Genomic DNA, 21,374 nt, shown 5'->3' with positions numbered 1-21,374 from the left:
TTTATCACACACCACCTAGAAAACCCACAGTTGAGAACAAAGCATAACTCTGGTCCCAAAATTCACTTTGACTGTCACTTAAATAATGCCTGTCATTAAAAAAGTTTAGTAATACTTCTACAGTGAATTCCATCACTTAATAATTAAAATAGATTAACAGTGAAGATAAAATTAATTTCCCTGCATCTCTTGCCTTCTGTGTCTGAGTGAATGCAAGCAGAATTCCAAAAGTAACAAAAGACCATGATAAATGTAGTCCATGTGGGATTGCTGGATTTAACAGGATCTGGTTGTACAGCTGTTAATCCAGCCCCCTCATGTAGTCATTCAAGCTGTTGTAACTTTGGTATTGGACAAGAAGCTGGCTGTGTGAGTAAGAGATTTCTTGTGGTTAAGCTATCATCAGGATTTACTGGAAAACAAAAAGGAGGGTCAAAAAGTACTTAGCTATCCCAGAAAATCCCAAAATGTGAATATGGACAGAAGTTTTATTCAGGATATAATCAACTTTTCTGCTTCTTCAAGTTAAAATACCATAAGAAGATAAAATATGTTTTACCGATCTTTTTCTTACCTAATAATGACACACTGATTTTCTCTGTCAATAATCATGTTTCTGTACATGCTGTCTGCAAGAGCATAAATATGTGGTGGGTTTTCATACTGTGCCTAGGAGGGGAAATAAAGAGTAATTTTTCAAGACAGCATTAAAACATGCAGAAAGAGCAAAATAAATTTGCATTTAAATTGGAAGAGTTATTTCTCTGGAAAAAATAATTCCAAATAGCACTTTATAGTGAATTTTCCCCAATAATTCTTTGGTGCATTTAATAAAAACAAACTAAAGTCTCTAGACTTTGCTAGTGAACTTTCTCTCATCCATAATTTTCTCCTAGAAATACCCTGTTCTAAAAATGGCTTCTGCTGGAAATGTATTACTTGTGCAAAGGAAACACACAATTTAAGCCTACCCCAGCAGTAGTCATGTGCTAACAATGCTCTTCCCCAGCAGCACTCAGAGCCTGGTGCCTCAGGTCCCATTTTCATCCACTGGGCCATTCAAACCCAACAGTTGCCCCAAGAGGACATGCCCAACTCAATTAAGACCCTAATGTGTCTGTGCTAACTCATTCTTCAAGCTGTATTTTCAAAAGTGGCATCTAATTTTGGCACCTCACTTTTTTTATTGTTCTTGTCCAGTTAGAGAGTTCTGAAATCACAGTCTCCGAATCCACTAATGGCCATTTTGTGCATATGACAGCTTAAAACCTGCCCTTGCAGGAGCAGGGACATGTCAAGGAGAGACACCTAATATGGATTAGAGCTAATCAATACAAGTATTTTCTTGAAATACTGATCTTGCATTGCAGGGAGTTCAATCTGAATACTCAGTCTATAGCAATGACTATCTGCCACATTCTCCCAGACCAGCACAATGCTAGCAAACCCAGAAACAAACACTTCCCAGAGTTAAACTGTGCAGAATAATATTTCCAAGCCCCTGAATACTGCACAATATTTTAGATTGCTTTACTTACTGCTCCTTGGTACATTTCAATTTCCTTTTCCCCAAAATATGGCATTTGCTTGAAAGGATTCACAGAGATAAGTACAGAGCCAATGTATGTCTGCATTCAAAAGAAGTTAAGGTAACAACAGTTTCATAAAGTATCATCTTACTACTAACAACAAAGAACTTTTCCATCTATTACATAATACTTCAAATAATAGTAAAAAACATCACAGCTTACAGTTGTTAACAAAAATTAAATTAGCAGGCTTACAAGAATATAAACATACCATTCAATTGGAATGTTTCTGTGTTATCTTATTTTAGAATAAGCTAAGTACAGAACCATGTATTAAATGCCAAAATATGACACACCTTGAATAAAAATAGAGAAAGGAAATGGCACATTTGAACTGGTTTTAGTCCTTTCTAACTGAAGAGGTCGCATTGTCAGCATTAGAAAATATTGGTTTGACCGCTGCAGAACAGAGTGCAGTGACACATTCTGATCTCACAGGACAGTGCTGAGCAAGCAGAGCCAGATGGAAACGGCCACTGCTGAGCTAAATCAGACAATTGCTCAGCTGCATGCACTGTGGGGGTGCTGGGGGAATTGGGTAATTCAGTCTGTGGTGTTATTTTATGAGTGAAACTACTAACTGTCCCTCAGAGTCCTCTCCTGCAGGCTGCTCTGTACCACGACACTCAATTTCAAGCCATTATTAGATTTTTTGCAACATTTTTAGTATAGTATTTCATCATTCTGCATTCAGCTGCACATGCTCTGCATTTCAAATACTTCATAAACCTTTGGAACTACAGCTGCAGTGTATGCATAGGAAGCACCTGACAGTAATTCACAGGTATCAGTATCACTTTTCATTGAGCTGGGAGTTACCAATGAGCCCATGTCTATGGGTTCAAAATGTGGTACTGTAGGTTTCATTAACAATCTGGAATTGTTCACAGGCAAACTTGCTATCTAAGTTTTCTGTACAAAGTAGGAAAATTAACAAATCTATCCTGCTGGAGTGTCCTATGTAGGAATCTCCTACTGTGGTGCCAAGGCACAAAGGTAGTATGTTAAAGAACTATAACTCAATGAACATAATTTCTGTAATACTAATTTGCAATGCTTTCTTCATACATTTTTAATTTTATTCAAAACAAGTGACAACATCTGGGTCTTGGATATAATAGATCAATTACTCATTGTGTCAGTATAAACACTCGAAGTGACAGTTTTCTGTTGGTAAACAATACCAGCATTTTCTGGGATGATTCTGTCATCTCTGTACAATGTAGCACTGAGAAATGTTCATTCATGGGTGGACATGCAAACAATTCAAATATTCAAGAGATGATCTCCATCTCTGAATGAAAAGCCTTCACAGAACTGCAAAAGGAGTCTTTCTCCCTACAGAAGAGAAGACTGATCCCTCAATGTGACCACGAGTTCCCTTGGAAAACGCTCTTATTCCGTCTTCAGAAGAAAGATTATCTCCATGTTCATCTCACTGTTTTCAAAAAAAAAGAAAAAGCAAAAAACTTTCTTCTGCACACACTGAAGTCTCTGTGCACACACTGCAAGGAACATGCAGCGCTCCACAGGCCAAAAGCACTTGTGCTACCACCAGGAAGGATTCTACAGCTTGTCCCTGTACTATGGTCTGGCTAATACTGTGCAACTTCATCATGCTCCTGTAAAGCAGTTTTAATAATAGTGTGGTACTTCAGTCAACAGAGGGTCCACACCCATGTTCACACACAGATTAAAACCTCTGCAGTTCGTGATGGAAACAACTGCAACATGAACTTTCCTCTATCAGTCCTTGCTAAACTGAGCTACTACATAGCTCTTGACCATCTGCCAAGAATATATGGAAACAGCCAGGAGATCTTATATTTCCTCCCCTTTCTGCTAAAGTATGTTAAGCTCTTCAAGGAAACTATTCTCCAGATACAACCAGGAAGTATGAAAACCTGGCTAAAGTAGAAGGAACAGCATAACTTTCTAGTACATCATCACTGACTAGAATTTACCAAATTCATTACTGCAGCTCTTGTTACATTGTAAATGCTGAAAATGAAATAGTGACTATTCTTGTATTAAGGAATTGCTTTCATATGCATTTTTGTTAAAAAGCAAGCCTTGGGTACTTTGAAGTCTGTTTTTCCTGTTAGGTTGCATGTTCCAGTATTTAAATTTTCACATTTTAATTAATCATAGAAAAAAATTTAAGTGAGAACACTGAATATTTACAGATGTTGACATATTCACCTGTTTCCATCATCCCATGATCCACAGTATTATCAATTCCAGAATAAGCTGTAAACAGGGCTATGTCACAGAAGAAATGCAATTTTGAAAGCATTATAATTTTGGAGGTATAGAAGGCTCCACAAAACCAACAAAGGATACAAAAATATAGTCATCCATGTATCGTTTCTTTAGGTTCTCCACTATGGAATCCTCAGTGATTTTGGAAAGCAGGACCATATCATCCACTCCACTGTGCTTGACATTGTGGCTCTGCCAGTGGTATCTGTAGTGTCCTTTGCTGCCCTGCAGGAAAGCACAGTGAACATCACAAAGGTTACTACATTTCTCATCAGCACTAAGTAACTGAAAACCATTATTCGAATTCCAACTTCCCAAATGTTTTTCTTTCATTGAACTCTATTCCTTGATCCAGGCAATCTATGAAAGCACACCAAAGTGGTGTCAGCTGACTTGCCTCTGCACTGTTAAAGAATTGCACTGCCCTCCAGAACTAGTAGGTAATTCCATGGGGTTTTGCGACCACCTACACACAGAATGAATTTCAGATGGCAGACATTTTTTAAACCTAGTAGAAAAAAACCCCAATTATTCCCACTGAGATGCAGCTATTGGAAGCTAAGGATGCAAAAATTACACTCCTACATTGTAACTATTAGCAGTGAGGATAATTACCATCACCACAATGAATTCCTCATCCTTTACAGTCCTTTAAGTCAAAGCTACACATAAGGTGTTACTGGGAGGGAAGCTGTGAGCCTGCTGCAGTGAAGTATTCAGGGATGTTCTGCAAATTGTGTACCCCAGCTTGTCGGCTGCATGCCTTCACAGTCCCTTTTGATCTGTTAGTCACCATGCTTAATAACATCTAAATAGATACTCTCTGCCCACATTCAGAGACTACTATTTCAGGATGCTACTAAAACATGTGACATTTCATGCTGTACCACTTGAAATCAAAATCTGTTTCTCTTCCAGCTGATTTGAACAATACTTTGGTTCCATGGATATACCCACAAACAGATTTAAATCCAGGCGACATCAAGGCTATTAATTCAGCTATAAATCTGTTCTCCAAACCCAAACCTATTTTCTGTAGCCTGGCAGACAATGCTAATGGAGTTCTGATCTCTTCCCTTTTTCTACTTAATTTTTGCTTATACAATACTGAAATCAGTGATGCTGGAATTACCACATTTAACACTGAGAAGTGATCAAGTAAGCTGTCATGAAGATGTGGCCAACAAAATGCGAATTCTGCAAATTCCCCATATTCTTTAATGCTACAATTTGTAACAATGTGATTTAACTACAGTGCTCTGGTGTACTTTATCCAGGATCAAGTCACATTCACCAGGATACAAGCAATTTATTATTACAAAGTGCACTATTTTATTCTGCAAAAATTTTACAGATTAAGGAAGAAAATTTAGGTACTCTGAACACTTCAGCTGCATTAGTATTTTCAAATGGGACATCAGCAACTTACAGAGGGGACAACTTTCATGTGTTCTGCATGACCCACACAACTTTACTAGCACCAAGTGCTGCACCAGGCCTACAGCTTGGCTTCATGTCGACTGACATAAAACACCAACTGGATTTTTACCTCAAGTTAAATTAACTTCCACTAAACCCTGCTACTGCAGACAGCACAGAAGCTGTAGGCTTTATGGGTGTTTTCCCTTAAGCCTCCAGCCACTGCTACCCTGATGCAGATCCATTACTGCCATGGTTAAGTCCATTACTGCCAAGACCAGTGGAGAACAGTTGCAAACTTAAATCAAAAGAATGCTTTCAAATATAGTACAGAAGTTAGTATGTCTGAAAACACAATCTCAGCAATTCAGTTTGCTTGAATGTCCACAAGTGTACATGACATTCAATAAAATAATAACCTTAAAACTAGCTTAGCTTGTGTGAACTTTGTTGATTTTCTATCTGTACAATGGAAGCAGTGATCTGGAAGCACTGAGAAAACAAAGAATCAATTTTTTAATTGTTATAAAACATATGACTGAAAATATTAGTTGAAGCTTGGGTTTTGGAGAAAACAGAAGTCCAATGGAGAAGCATAATTTCCTTCTGTGTATTCATCAGCTTATTTGTGATACTACACTTGGAAAAAGGAACTGGCAGGATGGACAAAAATGTACAGTATCAAAATAAACATGGATAATTAGATTGTTCACAAAGCCATACAGAATGTGGTTTAGTATCAGATAACGGAGTAAGCTACAGAAAAAGTGTAAGAAATGAAACTGGGAAAACAATCAAGCTTCCCTTTGGAAGCCATGGCATCAGACCCAGTGAGCTCAACGAGCACAAAGCTTGCAAAGCCACGGGATACATGGAAAATGTGCACACTGTCTGCAAAACAGCAGCTTTATGCAAGTCACTGACTGTTGCTGACTGTGATCAAGCCACACACAGGACCAGGCCAAAGGGTTCTTCCCCAACAGCACTGGGAGCCAGCAGGGAAGCCAGAGGGCAGTGCCAGGGCAGCCCAGCTCCCCTGAGAGCAGCCCTGCCCTGCACTCCTGCCCAGCTCTAATCACAGCAGCAATCAAAGCTGAGAGCCACATGACCACAGACACACTGCAAACCGTGCAGAGAGGTTCAAAAAAAGGTAGCAGCCTAAACACCCAGTGAAGCAGTGGCACAAGGCAGCTGAGAGTCATGGCACTAAATTAAAGTTACAATTAAAATAGTAACTCAATTTAAATGGCAGTGTCATAGTAGTTTGGAATTACCCTTTTCCTTTCAAAACACAGCCTTACATTCAAATGTGCAGAGAAGCAGCAAATCACCATCAGATTATTGTCAGACTTCTCCCTGGGATCTAGAAATAAGCCCAAGCTTTAGTAGTGCCTGACCAGCCGTGTTTAAGTTTGGCTCTCACTCTTCCCTCTCCAGGAAGGTAACACCAGTGGGATGGCTAGGTGCAGTGGCTACCACCTCTCAGTCTGGGCAACAAAATAGGGAGTGTTTTGTCTAGAGGACACCACCCACTCCCAAGTTCTTGCCCTTCCAAGCATGAACAATGACTATTATAGAGTCTAACCTGAATTTAGCAACTTCAGTCACTTCCAACTGGTACTATAACCTTGTCTAGCTAACAAGGTTCAAAACTAACTGGTGTTTGAGTTTTGAAATTAAAAAAAAAAATTAAATGTTTAAAAATTTCCTATAATCAATCAACCAGGTGAAAAAGCTTCACATCATAGCAGTTATAAAAGCAGTTCTTCATCTTACTCCAGGCTGCATATTTCCCAAAGGTCAAGGCTATATGCTTAAAAATTACAATAATGATTTGTTCTTATTGCATATTTCTTGAAAATTTAAGCTTTTTTTTAGTCAGAGCATTCCACCATCCAGATAAAAATGCAGCACTCTAATCTGGAGACAATTTACACCTGAGCTAGTTACCTGGTCTCCACTCAAACCTGCTTTGCAGGGTGCACTCAGGCTAATTCACTCAGCTGCTAATTGTCCTCTGCTGTCCAGCACACTTCTCCCTCCACCCCTCTCCAGAGGGATCATCCAGATACAAGGCCAGGTCTCCTGGCCTGCTTCTGTCCTCCTGTCCCAGAAGGTTCTTCAGAGCCAGCAGCACAAGGCTAGCAGAGCTGCCCCACACCTGATGTTGCAGCAGCCCCAGCCAGGACCTGGTAACTCCACAGAGCTCCCCTGGGACACGGTCAGACCTGGCCAAAGAGCCCGAGGCCCAGCCCTGAGCCAAGCTGTGGGGATCAGATGGCAGCAGACGGGTACTTGGCTTCTCTTAGGTTTTCTCAGTGAAAGGTATGATCTAACTCTACAATAAGTAAGCAAATAAAAGTCTGTGTCAGCATTAACAAAGCCTGAGCAGCTGGAAAAAGATGAGCTTAGCAAATTAGGAAAAATACAAAACAAAACACCAACCCCAAAACAAAAACACATCTCAACAGGCTGCAAAAAGCCACAGAAGTGGAAGCACCAGTGTAGAACATCCTGGCTGCCAGGCCTCCCCCAGGCTCTTCCCGGGCTTCCAACCCCAGCATCTGACGTTGCACAGGGAGTGGAGGCTGGACTGGCAAGGCTGCAATTAAAGGCGTGTACCACACTGCTGTCAGCTGTTATTACTCATTTGGTTGCTGTTTTAGGCTCAAAATCAGATCTGCTCTGCACTGACAAGAATAATATTTACGAGTCACAAGCTGACCCCGTGAGCTGCTCCTGAGCCGCAGCCTGAGGAGGGGCACGGCTGCCCTGGCACCTGAGCCCCGACATCCAGGAACCTGCAAAATCCACTCTGCTCTCACTCTGTGCATGCTCCTGAACACCCACTCAGTAACAGATTAACACAACTGCTACATTAATACCAAGAAAGGGGATGCAAAATGTATTCTATGTACTAAAGACTGTCTATGCTTCCTGCACTACTTTTGGTACTGGCAGTACGATATGGTTAAAGCAGATCATTTTGTATGGAATGAATAAGTATTGATAAGACACTTATTTACAGAATTTATTTTTGCTGCCCTCCACCTTGTGTTACAGTATCAACTGCTGGTTTCTTATTTTTGCCTTTATTGTTGTTTGTATATTCTTGCATTATCCTAAGCAACACATATTTGATGTAGCTATAAAAAGATAGAGTCATGCTGTGTCACAACACGGGTTTTCTTTTAACTGGAAAAAAAAACCCAAATATTTTTGTATTTCAAGGTATTTAAAAATAGAACATCTAAAAATAAAGCACTAAAAACAAGGGATCAGAAGAGACTGTATATTCAGTGCCTGAGAACCTTCTTACTCTCTGTCCATCAGAACTCTCGCTAAACTACAACCACCTACATGCCATCAATAATCATTCTTCATTCCCACAAAGGGAAGAATTGCCACTCTGAATCCGACAGCTTTTTTCGTAGCAAACACCAATGTCCCATCACAGTGCAGAAGGGATTCTCAGCCTCCACAAGGGAGTAGGAGTGTCAAGTGATCACAAGCATGACCTTTTCTTCCCCTTTTCTACTGACACAGTAGAAGTAGTACTGCACAAAATCCTTGTAAGTTCTGGAGCATGTGCCTACCTCCTCAGCTCAGTATTACGAACACAACAGTAAATGAGACACACACACATCAGCCAAAGATGTCACAAAACTGACAAAGCTGCACACTATTTACTTTAGACCTGACATCAATGCTTCTACCAAAAGAGGCCTATCACCAGTCCCATACATACATGATTTGTATCAGTATTTCCAGCTAACAAGAAAATAAACCCATGGCTTTCTGCAATGATATCATCTGTCAAAATTAGCAAACTTTTCTAATCCACTTAGAGGAATCTTTCACATATTTCTAAAAAATGAAAGGGTCTGCCGTTCCCAGAGAATATTGCAAAAATACTTAATGTTAATTTTGGTCCTTGACTGGGATAATCAAAACAGAGAAGCTATAGTGAACAAATGGGCTCCAAAATAGCTCTTGTATATCTTATGTTAGAAAAAATACTTATTGGCTGCGATGATGTGACCATATTTGTGAAAGGAAATTAAAGGAAGATAGCAGAAGCAGTAAGATGGACAAAGATAAAAGGCCATTTATTTCAATTTAACATGAGGAAAATATTAAGAGAGATGAAAAGCAGTGCTTAAAGATTTGAGGAAATAGCAAAGCAAAAATACTGAGCATCTAAGCAGCAGGACAGACATTTCAGAGAACTAAAAACACCAAAAATGCATTAAGGAATGGAAACTACTAGCAGGTTAATATCCAAACAAACTCAGCCAGGGAAATATAATACTGAGAAAAAAATTTCTGGGGACAAAAGTCACTGTTTTCCCCACGACAGGGGTGGATTCAGCCCAACACAACCTGAAGGACTGACCCCAGAGCTGGTTACAGGCTGCAGAAGATCCCAGTGGTCCAAACACCTGCCCCCATCAGCTCCTGTGCAGTGGCTCCTGCCCCAGCAGGGCCTGGCCCCAGTGCAGCTCTCCACCATCACCTCCTGCTCTGGGCTCTGGAGCCAGGGAGCAGCCAGGCTCTACCTCCCTGCAGCCAGGGCTGGGAGGAGATGTGACAGCAACCAGAGCCTGCTCATCTGGACAGCAAATGCAAACTCTAACACAACAGGAGTTATGAGAACATGGGTGTCTACAGGATTTACACATCATACTCATTTTCAGGAGTCAGAAACTACATTGGCATTCTTCTAAGATAAGCTCTTCTAAGATAAGTAACAGGACATAACGAAAAGAGAAGTTCTTTCAGTATTTGACCACAAGGCTCAACTGTTGCATTAGTATTATTACCAATATTTCACTAAAAGTTTTGAAATATTGTTTTTAGTAAGGCACAGTTACACGACAGACAAAAATAAGGACAGGAATGAGCTCTAAAGCGGATAGTGCAAACATGCCTAAGATTTTAAAACAAGTTTCAGAGACTGCAGGCAGTTACTGGGAAGTAGTTAATGAACTGTGAACTCCTATTTGCTTATCCCACAGCTTGTTGGGTGGCTTTGTCCTGATGTTCCAAGAAATAACTTTCCTAAGGAAATGCAATACTGTTAACAATTTAATATGGCTGACTTGCTCTTACATATTTATTGTCTTACTTCACTCTGGAGACAACGCACTGGAGACAACAGTTTCCAGAGCTGTTTGAAGTCTGACTTACTCCTTGTGGCACGAGCAGCAAGCTTTCCCGGGACTGGTGGATCAGTAGAAGCCCTGGCTGCCTTGCAATAGCAACTTTTATTCCATGTATGTGTGTGTATATACACCACCACATCCCCCCTGTACTGCCGCCCTTGCACTGAGCAGCATTCAGGCACGCTAACTCTTGATCTGTGAATTGTATGTGCGGTTTACATCTGTATATCATACAATTTACAAAATGTAAGAGATAAATTACAACAAATATTTTCATCTTGGCTATGTCAATCCTTAAAGTGTAATGAAGATTTTATGTGTGTTGCTCTTCTCCATTAAAGACAGGTTTCAAAGGGATTTAAGCAATCATACACCTTACACATAAAATTATTATGGTCTTTAATTGAAAAATGTAGTTTGACAACTCCATCAGAAGATTCAGACAACATGCCACTGCCTCTTTTATAGCAGAAGACTGAAAATATTTTTCCTGGATCATCCTGAAACTAAATAATAAACTGAAGTCCACTGGGAGTTTCCCATGTGCCCTCCAGAGGGAGGAATCTCGGAGCAGTGTGACTCAGAGGCTCCACGCATGGGATCAGCACCTCAGCACGCACTGGAGTGGGGAGCATGTGGATGCTGGGGCTCCTGCACTGTCTTGGTGCCAGGGGAAAATTTCAGAGCAAGTAAAACCCAAATTTTTTTACAGTACAAAAATATCACCCCAGCCATGTCCTGTTCTAGCTGATGTCAACACTCACTCCCCTGCCTCATCTGCAGCTTTTGGAATCTCAGGCTTTAGCACCAAGCTTTAGACCATCAGGCCACACTCACCGCAGTGAATTCCTTTCTGCTCAGTCACTCCCCTCTTTGTAGGGCTGCAGCCGTTCCCTTCTCCTGACCCTTTTGTTCACGGTAAATGAAGACATTTGTTTCCCCATCAGATCGAGACATTACCCTGAGAGTTTAAGGCCAAAGTCGGCGCCCAGCAGCACCCCCCAGCTGACAATCCCGTGACAGAGGGTTTTACTGAGAAACGCCTGGTAACCCCTGGAGTCTCCAGGGACAGTTCTGGGATGGCTGTTCCCATCAGCAGGCTGAAGGCCATCGATTCTGCAGTTCACCGAGCTACGTGCAACAGCAGTTCAGTGGCTGCTCAGCCCAGACTCCCCTCGTATCCCTTTCTAGTACCACAATGCTCTCTTCCAGAAAATAGAGTGGGGCAAAGCAGTAACAAGAAAAGAAAAATAATTATTTTAGCCTTATCCTTTAGCTGCAGGTTTTGCTTTTTTTATCTATGCAGAATGCAAATTAAGAGCATTGCAATATTTCTGAATTACTTAGCAATTAAACTGATAATAAGACAGCACTGAAGGATGAAAGGATAAATACATTTTTGCAATTGTAAAAGGTGGAGAAATCATTTTGGAATTGGTAGGATCTCTAGGGAATAAAACAGCTCCTATTAAAACACCTCTTAGACAGCACTCCACTGTAGCTGAAGAGTACCAGCTACATCATTTACACTCTGCATGTACCAAATCCATTTCCACTGATGTCACCAGCACCTTCAAACGACGGAAAAATCTCATTCCCAATAACAAACTTTTGCATTATCAATTCAATGCATAGCTATTAGCAGAAAGATACCACAACTCCAAAAGAAATTGTATTTTTAGTTACACTTCTCAATAAAATTACTGAACATCTACATTTTGTTGGGTATATTTGTCCTCAGCAATTACGAATGTATTTTAAGAACACAACACGTTGGGCACATTACAGATCTTATTTTAATACTGCTTTTAACCAAGAATATCAAACAAGATGTTTTTATGCCAACAGTTTATTTGAGTAACAGTATGTAGCAATTCCACAAAAATTGAAAGACTAATTTTTAAAAGAAGCATTAGCTAAATCATCCCCCTGAATAACAACCGAAATTAAAATAATTTGGAAAAACTACAGCTGAGTCTCTTTTGGTTTTTTTAGGTTTTTTGTTTTGTTTTGGGGTTTTTTTTTTGTTTGTTTTGGGTTTTTTTTAGATTTTTTTTCCCTTAAAAAAAAGAGCCATTTTCTGAACTTATTTAAAAACCAGAAGGAATATAGATATTTTTTTTTCTAAGTGGAGACTATAATGTAGTCACACGCCTGCGGCTGTTCAGGCTAAAGAAAAACACTCCTTATTGCAACAGGCATGATGAAACTGCAAAAGCTGCAACACAGCAGAAAACTGGCCAAGACTTTTTTCAACAGCTTGTACCAAATGCACCTTTGTACTGACATCACCAAACTTTATTAGCGCAATGCACTGCTCAGAGTTGTAACATTTAACTGTTCTGACACCACAAATAAGATACACAGTCAACTGCTTACTTCTTAACCTGGGCATTAGCGTGGTCATGGGTTTCGAGTTCACCTATTTTTGAGGTATTTGCTTTGATCTTCCCTCCGGTATGCATAGTTTCAACGGGGATGAGTGGGGCAGGACAAGACAATCACTGCTCTGTGTACCAGGGTGGAGATTGTGATAAAGAGCTTATCTGCCGCAGACCTGCTTGTAGAACTCCAGCGCATACTGTTAGGTTTACACAGGATTTTCCCAAGTAGGTGGCTTCAAGAACGTCGTTTTCACGTTTGGTGAGAGCTGGGTAATCTGCTCTTGGGCTGTGCTCAGATGCGGGGCTCAGGGCATGCGTTTCTGAACAGGTCACTGTCTCGGGGGCTGCCTGCACAAGGAGGGCTCCAGGAAGCACGGGCCAGAGGCGCTGGCCAGCTGTGCCACTGGGAGGTGGGATGGGAATGGCTGAACGTTTCCCTGCTGACCCAGGAGTGCTCCCGCACACCAACACCCCCAGCTCACGGGAACCCGCACGCCGACACCCCCAGCGCACGGGAACCCGCACACCGACACCCCCAGCGCACGGGAACCCGCACACCGACACCCCCAGCGCACGGGAACCCGCACACCGACACCCCCAGCGCACGGGAACCCGCACACCGACATCCCCAGCGCACGGGAACCCGCACACCGACACCCCCAGCGCACGGGAGCTGCCAGCTCCTCTCACTGGGGACAGTGGCTGGAGGAGCATGTTTGGGGGGTCAGGAGGAACTCCACAATGGGGGAGGTTCTGATGCAAAAACTGCTTTCTATGTTTATTTTAATTTCACAGAGTGCTGAGTAAAGGGAGTAAAAGGTCCAGGACCGCAGCAGCTTCCTGTTTACCTCTGGCAGCACAAACTGGGAGCAGCAGGGAAAGGCTCAGGGAGTGGTGCTCACTCACCTACAGCAGAGCCCGCACCTGGGTGGTAACATGCATGTGGCTCAACACGAGTCCCTTTCATGAGCCGTCATGTTTTGATACTCATGCAAAAATCAAATTTTACTTCAGACACTGTGGGAAATAAGACTATTTGATATGTTGACTAAACCTTTATTTTAACTTTAAAATAATCCAACCGTAAAATTTATTTCAGTGTATTCAGATACAAATGTTTCCTTGGTTAATTATTACATACATACAAACAAGAATTTGTCTGAGCATTCCACCTCAGGAATATGTTACATCTTGCCAATGGACCAAATTTACAAGTTCACTTCAACTCCCAAAAAGTTAATCAAAAAGCAACAGGAGGCACAAATCTTGGGAGAAGTAAACATCAGATCCAACAAATCTCACACACTGCAGAATTCTCAAGCAGATTCTAATCCACTTTCTCAGCTGTACAGTCACCTCTGTCAGGAGGCAACCTCATGCACAGCTTCATTCATCCTTTGTCAGGGCTTTGTTATTACTTTAATAATTACATTATTCCAGGGCAAGAAGGTCCCATTGAGTGTCTAATGTCCATAACAGACAGATTCTCATAACCAGATTATCTTTCACATGCACATTATTCATAAAGCTAATATATGTCATTTCAATAATTTTCTAAAGCAGCTTTGACTATCCAGTCCAGGGCAGCTTTGAGAAGAAATACATTAAAAAACCAGCAGTAACACTCTGGTTGTATAGAATAACTGGCTTATTGTCATTTAATCAATATGATAGTTTACTTCATTTGCTTTTATTACAGTAACTTTCAAATCTGTATGACAAGAATGCTGTTCTCTGAACATTTCTTAATTAATCCAGCTAGCTTAAGATTTCATACAGTTGTCTAAACTTCTTCCTCTAAAATCCTATGCTTCAAATTATTTACTCTAATTTGTATTAGGCTTGTATCCTGGTTCTGTAGACTTTCATACTACCATAATAATACACAAGTCACCAAGAAAATTGAACTAAAAATCAATATACTGATTGATACAATGATCTCCTCTAGCTCATTGCACTCTGTCAGTGAAGCTGATATCCCAGAAGGGTGGAAGCATAGAAACGCATTGCAGATATGAAGCGTTAATTCCACTCTCGTGAACACCACGGTTATTAATGGAAACATGCAAAAAGTGTCTGGCCCAGCATTTTTTAATACAACCATCAACAGCTTGGAGACCTGGACTTCATGGTTATTATGTGGGCTGTGTATTACCAACGTGTGTATGATCTCTGCATCCCCAGGATTCTTTTATTAACTGTGGGCAGAAGTTCACTTAATAAACTACAGTGATAGTTCCTATTGGTCTATGAAAGAGATTTTAACACAGAAACAACCCTTTCTCCTCAGTCTTATTTTAAGTATGTGAGACTGTTTAATGTTAATATCTAGCATTCAAATTAGTCCCAAACCAAGAAAGCTAACAAAAAGTTAATTTGGACACCTAGCTATCTTTGTAACTCTAGGCTTTTACCAGAGGTGTGAACAAACACATTCTTTACAAATTACCCTTCTTCCTCCATTTGCTAGGAGAAATGGATGCTATCAGGACATGCGTTAGATTCAGTCTCACAGACCTTGTATTGGCATAATTATGCTCTGAGCACAGATGCCAGCCAAAGCAGCTGTTTCACAAAACCTGTAACTTTATCACTGACTTGGCAGTACTATGCAAAAGACCACATTTAAATGTCTTTTAGGCCTTGCAACTCAGCACCAGCATCATAAATATACATAAGATTCCAATGATTTCTGTTAAAGGGGAAACCAAGTAAAAAGCCAAGTGCCAGCTTTGAGGAGAAACTGCAGACCATTGCAGATCAATATTCTAGTTTTATTTAAAAGAACCTCTAGTGGTGCAGTGTGATGCTGCATTTTCTTTTCCCTTTAATTTCCCATTTCCATGTGTTTAGCAAAATGCTAAATTTCATAATGAAAACCCAGAACAGGTGAAATTCAAGTTAAATCACAAGGTTTCAAAATTGGGGTAACGGAGAAAAACAATTTAAGTCTCAAATGCTGAACTGTAGCTGAAGCTTTTGGCTCGCAGCACTTTCATACAAACCCACATTAAACTTAAATGCTTGTAATGTACCTTGCTTTCAACTTCTGGACTCATTCAATTTCAGACCTCTGACTCAAACCCATATGAACTGAAATAATACTGAATTAAAATATAAACTAAAACTAACTGAATAACGTTTTCATGTAAGCATAATATTCTGATTCAGACAATACAACTGTTCAGTGAATAGTGTCTCATTCCCTCCATCCTAAACAACTTGGACATGAACAGATGCTCAGATTATCAAAATCCTTTAACTTTTGGCTCCCGCAATTCATTACACTGGTGAGGTCCATAAAGCAACTTCACCTTTTTCTACATTCTGTATTACATGCAAGATTTGTGTTCTTTTAAAAATAAAGTTCTGGCTTACAAAGTAACTTGCACTCAAATAGCTTTTTTCCAAGCTTACATGACAGCTTGATAAACAACATACTCCCTATGACCCCATCAAGACCTTCCAAGCACGCTATAAATGCTGCCTTTGACTCCATCTCGCCTAACAGAATTACAATTTTAAGTGGTGTGCTAAAAGAGCAACCCAAATGCAATACCAGCAGCCTTGGCTTTAGGCTGTACCAGGTAAGGGTGCAGGGCTGTAGACTCCATGAACAGGTACCCACTGCAGTTCAACTTCACCTTATTTCTAACTACTCTGTGCACAATTCTCATTAGCTTTGACAAATCATTACAATGCAGTTTTAGAAACACTAAAGCACCTCTAAGTTACAATGAGAATCAGAAGGAAAACAAGAAATGTTGGGAGCATTCCAGGAGCAATAGCAAAAGCAACTTCTTAAAAAACATTGACACTTTCTACAGGCTTCCCCAATGCTGACTAAGGGCTGAACATGCTGTATTAGCATTTGGATAATCCTAAACCTGCAGACACATTTCCAGGGCTTTTACTGTAACTGCTGGAAGGGCCCAAAAGTTTTGTTCCATTTTCAAGCTGCCCAAGATCATTCTCTTATTCTGCTACTACCCAGCTGCCCGGGTTTGTCCCTTTTACCTGGGAGCACTATTCATTCCTGTCTCAGCTGGCCTTCGGCTTCTGCAGCAGTAGGTATGCAGGGCTCAGGGCTTCCCGAGCATGACCCAGGACAGGCATCTCCCAATCCCGACCTGGATTCAGGCATCCCTCACTGAGGCTCAGCAGAGTACCAGTCTTTACATAAACATTGCTTAGATTTTGCCAAATGTAATCAACCAGAGGATAATTCTGAATAAAGGAATGTGGTAAAGTCTTTTTTTAATAAGTTGCTTGAGGTTCTTTGGGACATAAACTATGTGTAAACAAAGTTCATCATGAATTATTCAACACCTAAAATACCGAAAACTCATTGAGGCTTTCAAAACCAAAATTCTTCTAATTATGAACACACAATTAAAAAAGAACAAATAATCATGAAATATCCAGGTATCTGTAATAACTTGCCACTTTTATTTACGCCTAGTAGGGTTTTGTTGAGAAGAGAACCATTTGCTTCTACAAAAAGTATTTAGGCCAATTACCAGTTGCAGGACTGCACAGAAAGTCCAAATTTGAGGTAGTCTGTTTTTAAGTATAGTGTCCTTTATAAAAAATAAATTTTTAAAAAAGGACACAATCCACACATCTTACATATTCCTCCTTGTCCGCACATTTCAGATGACTAACTGACTCCCTATGTTACAGATTCCATCTAATCAGTCCCACTGAAATGAAGGACAATTTGTTCCACTCCTTACAGAGCTGGATCTTCAAATATCTTCCAAGATAACTTTACACAAACACAGACAAAAGAGTATCAACAAAACTAAGTCAAGTAAGTCCAAATCAAACAAGACAAGACAAACTCCTTACCCAGATTTTTTTTTAAAACAAGCAAGGTATGAAGGCTGCCAGCAGCTAAACCAATCTGTGCGTCTTTGCTATGTAGTCATTGAGAATACAATTTCTAGTATTTCAATGTCACTCCTTGTTAATAACCCAATTAAAGAAAGCTATCAGAATCACCTATGTTAAGGAAAACCTTGGGGTTTTCTCTTTACATTTTTTCAAAATAAAAAAGAACACCGTGGCAGGAACTGTTCTTTATTAAAATTTGTAAATTGTTTACAAGCAACACAAAATATATAATATATATTATATATATAATATTATACATAAATATATATATAAGTATATATAGTATTATATATAAATACTGTAGGTCCTGCTGCATTTAAATGCAGAAACATAACCCAAAACCTTCGTGCACTGGAATGCCACATCTAGTTTAGCTTTTTAATAGGTAGATGAATAACCCCACTCCAAAGTTTCCTATTAAGTTTTTATATGCAGTACTGTAAGACCTTATTCTAATATTTCAGATGTCTATTGATTTCATTTCAGTTTAACTTATTGAAAGTCTGTTTGGTTGTGGATTGCATTTCTCACATTTTTGCACGTTAGTGAAGCATTCAGAGGCAGCTGCAAAACAGGAGCGAAGTTAGGCAAAAGCTCACAGTTCACAGCCACACCACCTCCTACTGCTTCAGTCCTGCCAGGGGTAGCACCACCACCACTGGTAAGTGGGGCCCATCAAGGGCACCTGAGGGCACCATGCCCTATGGGACTTAAAGCATGTGCTGGAAAAGGGAGTAAAGGCACAAGACACGGAATGCTTTAGCCCTTTCGGTAAAACCAGGTGGGATTTGAAGCTCTGAGGTTGGTCATTTAGCAACAGAGCTTTGGGAGTCTCATTCTCATTCTCAAAACTTCTGCTAAAGCCATAGAATCATAGACTATCCTCAGTTGGAAGGGATACACAAAAGTTCAGCTCCATGTATAGCACATCCTCAAGAATCCCACCGTGTGCCTGAGAAAGTTGATCAAACTCTCCTGGAACTTTGTCTGGTGCTGTGACAACTGCCCTGGGGAGCCTGTTCCAGTGCCCAAACACACTCTGGGTGAAGAAACTTTCCCTAATGTCCAAACTAGACCACCCCTGACCCAACTTCAGGCCATTCCCTCAGGCCCTGTCACTGGTCACAAGAGCAAAAAGATCACTGTCAGCCCCTCCTCTTCCCCTCATGAGGAGGCTGTACCTGCAGTGAGGTCTCCCCTCGGTCTCCTCCAGCTTGAACAGACCTATGTCCCCAGTTGCTCCTCACACGGCTTCCGCTCACCATCTTCATGCCATGCATTGGACACTCGAACAGCTCAATACTCTGGTATATATATGTGGTGTGTGTGTATATATATATATATATCTACACACACACACACACATATATATATATATGGGGTATAACTGCCCCCAGCACTGGAGGTGAGGCTGCCCCAATGCAGAGCAGGACAATTCCCCCCTTGTCTGGCTGGTGATGCTGGGCTGATGCCCCATCAGCCTGGCCCTCCTCATGGCTGCGCTCATGTTCAACTCTCGATCAACCAGGACTCCAGGTTCCTCCGTGGTGCAGTCCTCCAGCCTCTCACTCTCCAGTCTGTACACACTTCAAATAAACGTGAGCACAAGTGAGAAAAGCTTGTTTTCTGCAAAACACACACAGTTCTGTGTATCATATGTGGAAAAATACATCACACATTGGGCATGTGTGCAATGATTTCAACCATCCCAGCCATCTGCCTGTGCCTTTTTCTTTCCCCTACAAAACGTTAATTTGAACAACTATGTTACGCAACTAAGCATGTCTCATCCAGTTAATGAAAGCATCTCTTAAAATCTGTAGATTAAAGAATCAGACTATTAGATAAGCAGATGTGCTTCTGCATACTCCTTGTGCAATGTCTGACTGCCAGAATAATTTTTTACCTGCTAAAACACAGTGGAACAGGACGCAGCCTGCAGCTATCTTACTTTGCAATTTGCTGCTGTCAAATCTCAGTGTTTAGCAAGGGTTGATTTACATACCACTTGCATAGGAGAGCATCAAGTAAAGCCCAGATTTTTAGAGAATAACAGTAGTAATTTAATCATGGATGAGTCAGTAATTGCCAGTTTAGCAGAAGGGCTATCAAAAGGACACCACCTTGCAAATAAAGGTCAGAGGTTTTGGTTATTTGTGGTGAAAAAAAGGTGCCATGGAAGATTTTGCAAGTAAAATTTGAGTTCAGTTGTAAACAGCTGTATTGCTTCTAGATAGTGTTGACAGCAGGTTCAAAAATGCTCTACATGTTAAATCATTTGGTGACAGCTTGCAATAACAGAAGTGTTTTCCTGTATCTTCTAGCATACACTTGTGTTTTGTGGGATACAGGCAATACCTAACACCAGCTATCCCACAGATTCCTACTAGAATCTGTCCTCAGGGATGTTCTGCCTATTTAGTGCTAATGTACCAATTATTTAAATCTTTTATTGTACTTTGAAAAATTGTCCAACACTCGGCAGCAGTTAACTGTAAGGACTACTACAAAGATAAAAAAATTATTTGTAATCTACTGCTAAAGTCCCATGTTTCATATACAGGCATTTAAGTAATAAGATGGCACTCACATAACCATGTTCATGAATTACAAATGTACATCTGTATGTGCACTTTCATCTCCATGACCTTACTGCAAAGTACAAAATAGAACTTCTTTGCCTTTATACAACATACTTCATTGCAAGTTTCCTTGCAGTATGTACTGCCAGGAAAATCTGCACTTTAAAAAGGATCAGAAGAATGATCCAATGTTTACACACACCATTGCCTGAGCAAGCCTAAACCTGTTTAGAACTACTAGTAAAAGCATAACAGACATCACATTACATCATTAGAGATAACATTTGAGGGATAAACCCCCTAAATCACCCTGAAAGCCTGTAATGAAATAGATCATGTCCTTTGGCATTTGCAGCTGAAGACAAAAGACCTCTGCAAAGGCTTGCTGAGAGTTAAAGATGTAGAAGGGAAGGCATAAGAAAGGCAACTGTAGAAGGTGAGAGCTAAGACCAGATTCAGGCAAGTATTTCAAAGCCACATGGCTGATCTGTGGGTAGGAGGACATTTCCCATACGAGGTCAGAATCAGAGAAGGTGTCAGACTGAACCAATTCCGTCAGCAATATTAAAGGCTTATAAACACATGGAAAGAGCACTACTAAGGTAGAGCTGAAGGAGCAGAACTCCACATGGAAATTGGAAGCAGCTTGCCTGGACCAGACTAGGCTCCCGTCATCTTGCCAGCCCAGACCACTCCACCATTCCCTCTTAGATTTATTGCCCTTACTCTCTTTCCTGTTTGAGAAAGTTCTGTCACTCAGCCTACTGTGGACCAAGTCACATTTCCCTCACAGGGGCCACAACGTAGTTTGCACGTATCATCTGCCAAAACCAGCAGAGGATTCCAGCCCTCTCTCACCCTTATAGTTAATTTAGGCTCCTAGAATAGCTCCAGAACACAGTCCATGGCAGCTGTTAGGGACATGCCTCAGATATATTCCCCACTCCATCCTTATCAAAATGGCACTAGAACAAAACACCACCACAGAGTGATCACAAAGGCTCTGCACAGCTTTGGAGCTTGGGGAGGTTCTCCCACACTGTCACATTAGAGACTGGAAGGCAAAACAGAAATAAG

At 40.7% G+C, this 21,374-nt stretch overlaps 1 protein-coding gene across 1 annotated transcript in view; it reads right to left on the bottom strand.

Moving 5' to 3' along the window:
• MYO1E (myosin IE) overlaps positions 1-21,374 on the bottom strand; it is a 76,951-nt gene that overhangs the window by 42,609 nt on the left and 12,968 nt on the right. Inside the window, 3 exon segments of the mRNA XM_053988403.1 lie at positions 575-669; positions 1,539-1,628; positions 3,933-4,076. Coding sequence (XP_053844378.1) covers positions 575-669; positions 1,539-1,628; positions 3,933-4,076 — 329 coding nt within the window.

Source organism: Vidua macroura, chromosome 12 (genome assembly GCF_024509145.1).
Source record: "Vidua macroura isolate BioBank_ID:100142 chromosome 12, ASM2450914v1, whole genome shotgun sequence".
NCBI classification, from domain to species: Eukaryota; Metazoa; Chordata; class Aves; order Passeriformes; family Viduidae; genus Vidua; species Vidua macroura.
This window is presented reverse-complemented; position numbering and strand designations above follow the sequence as displayed.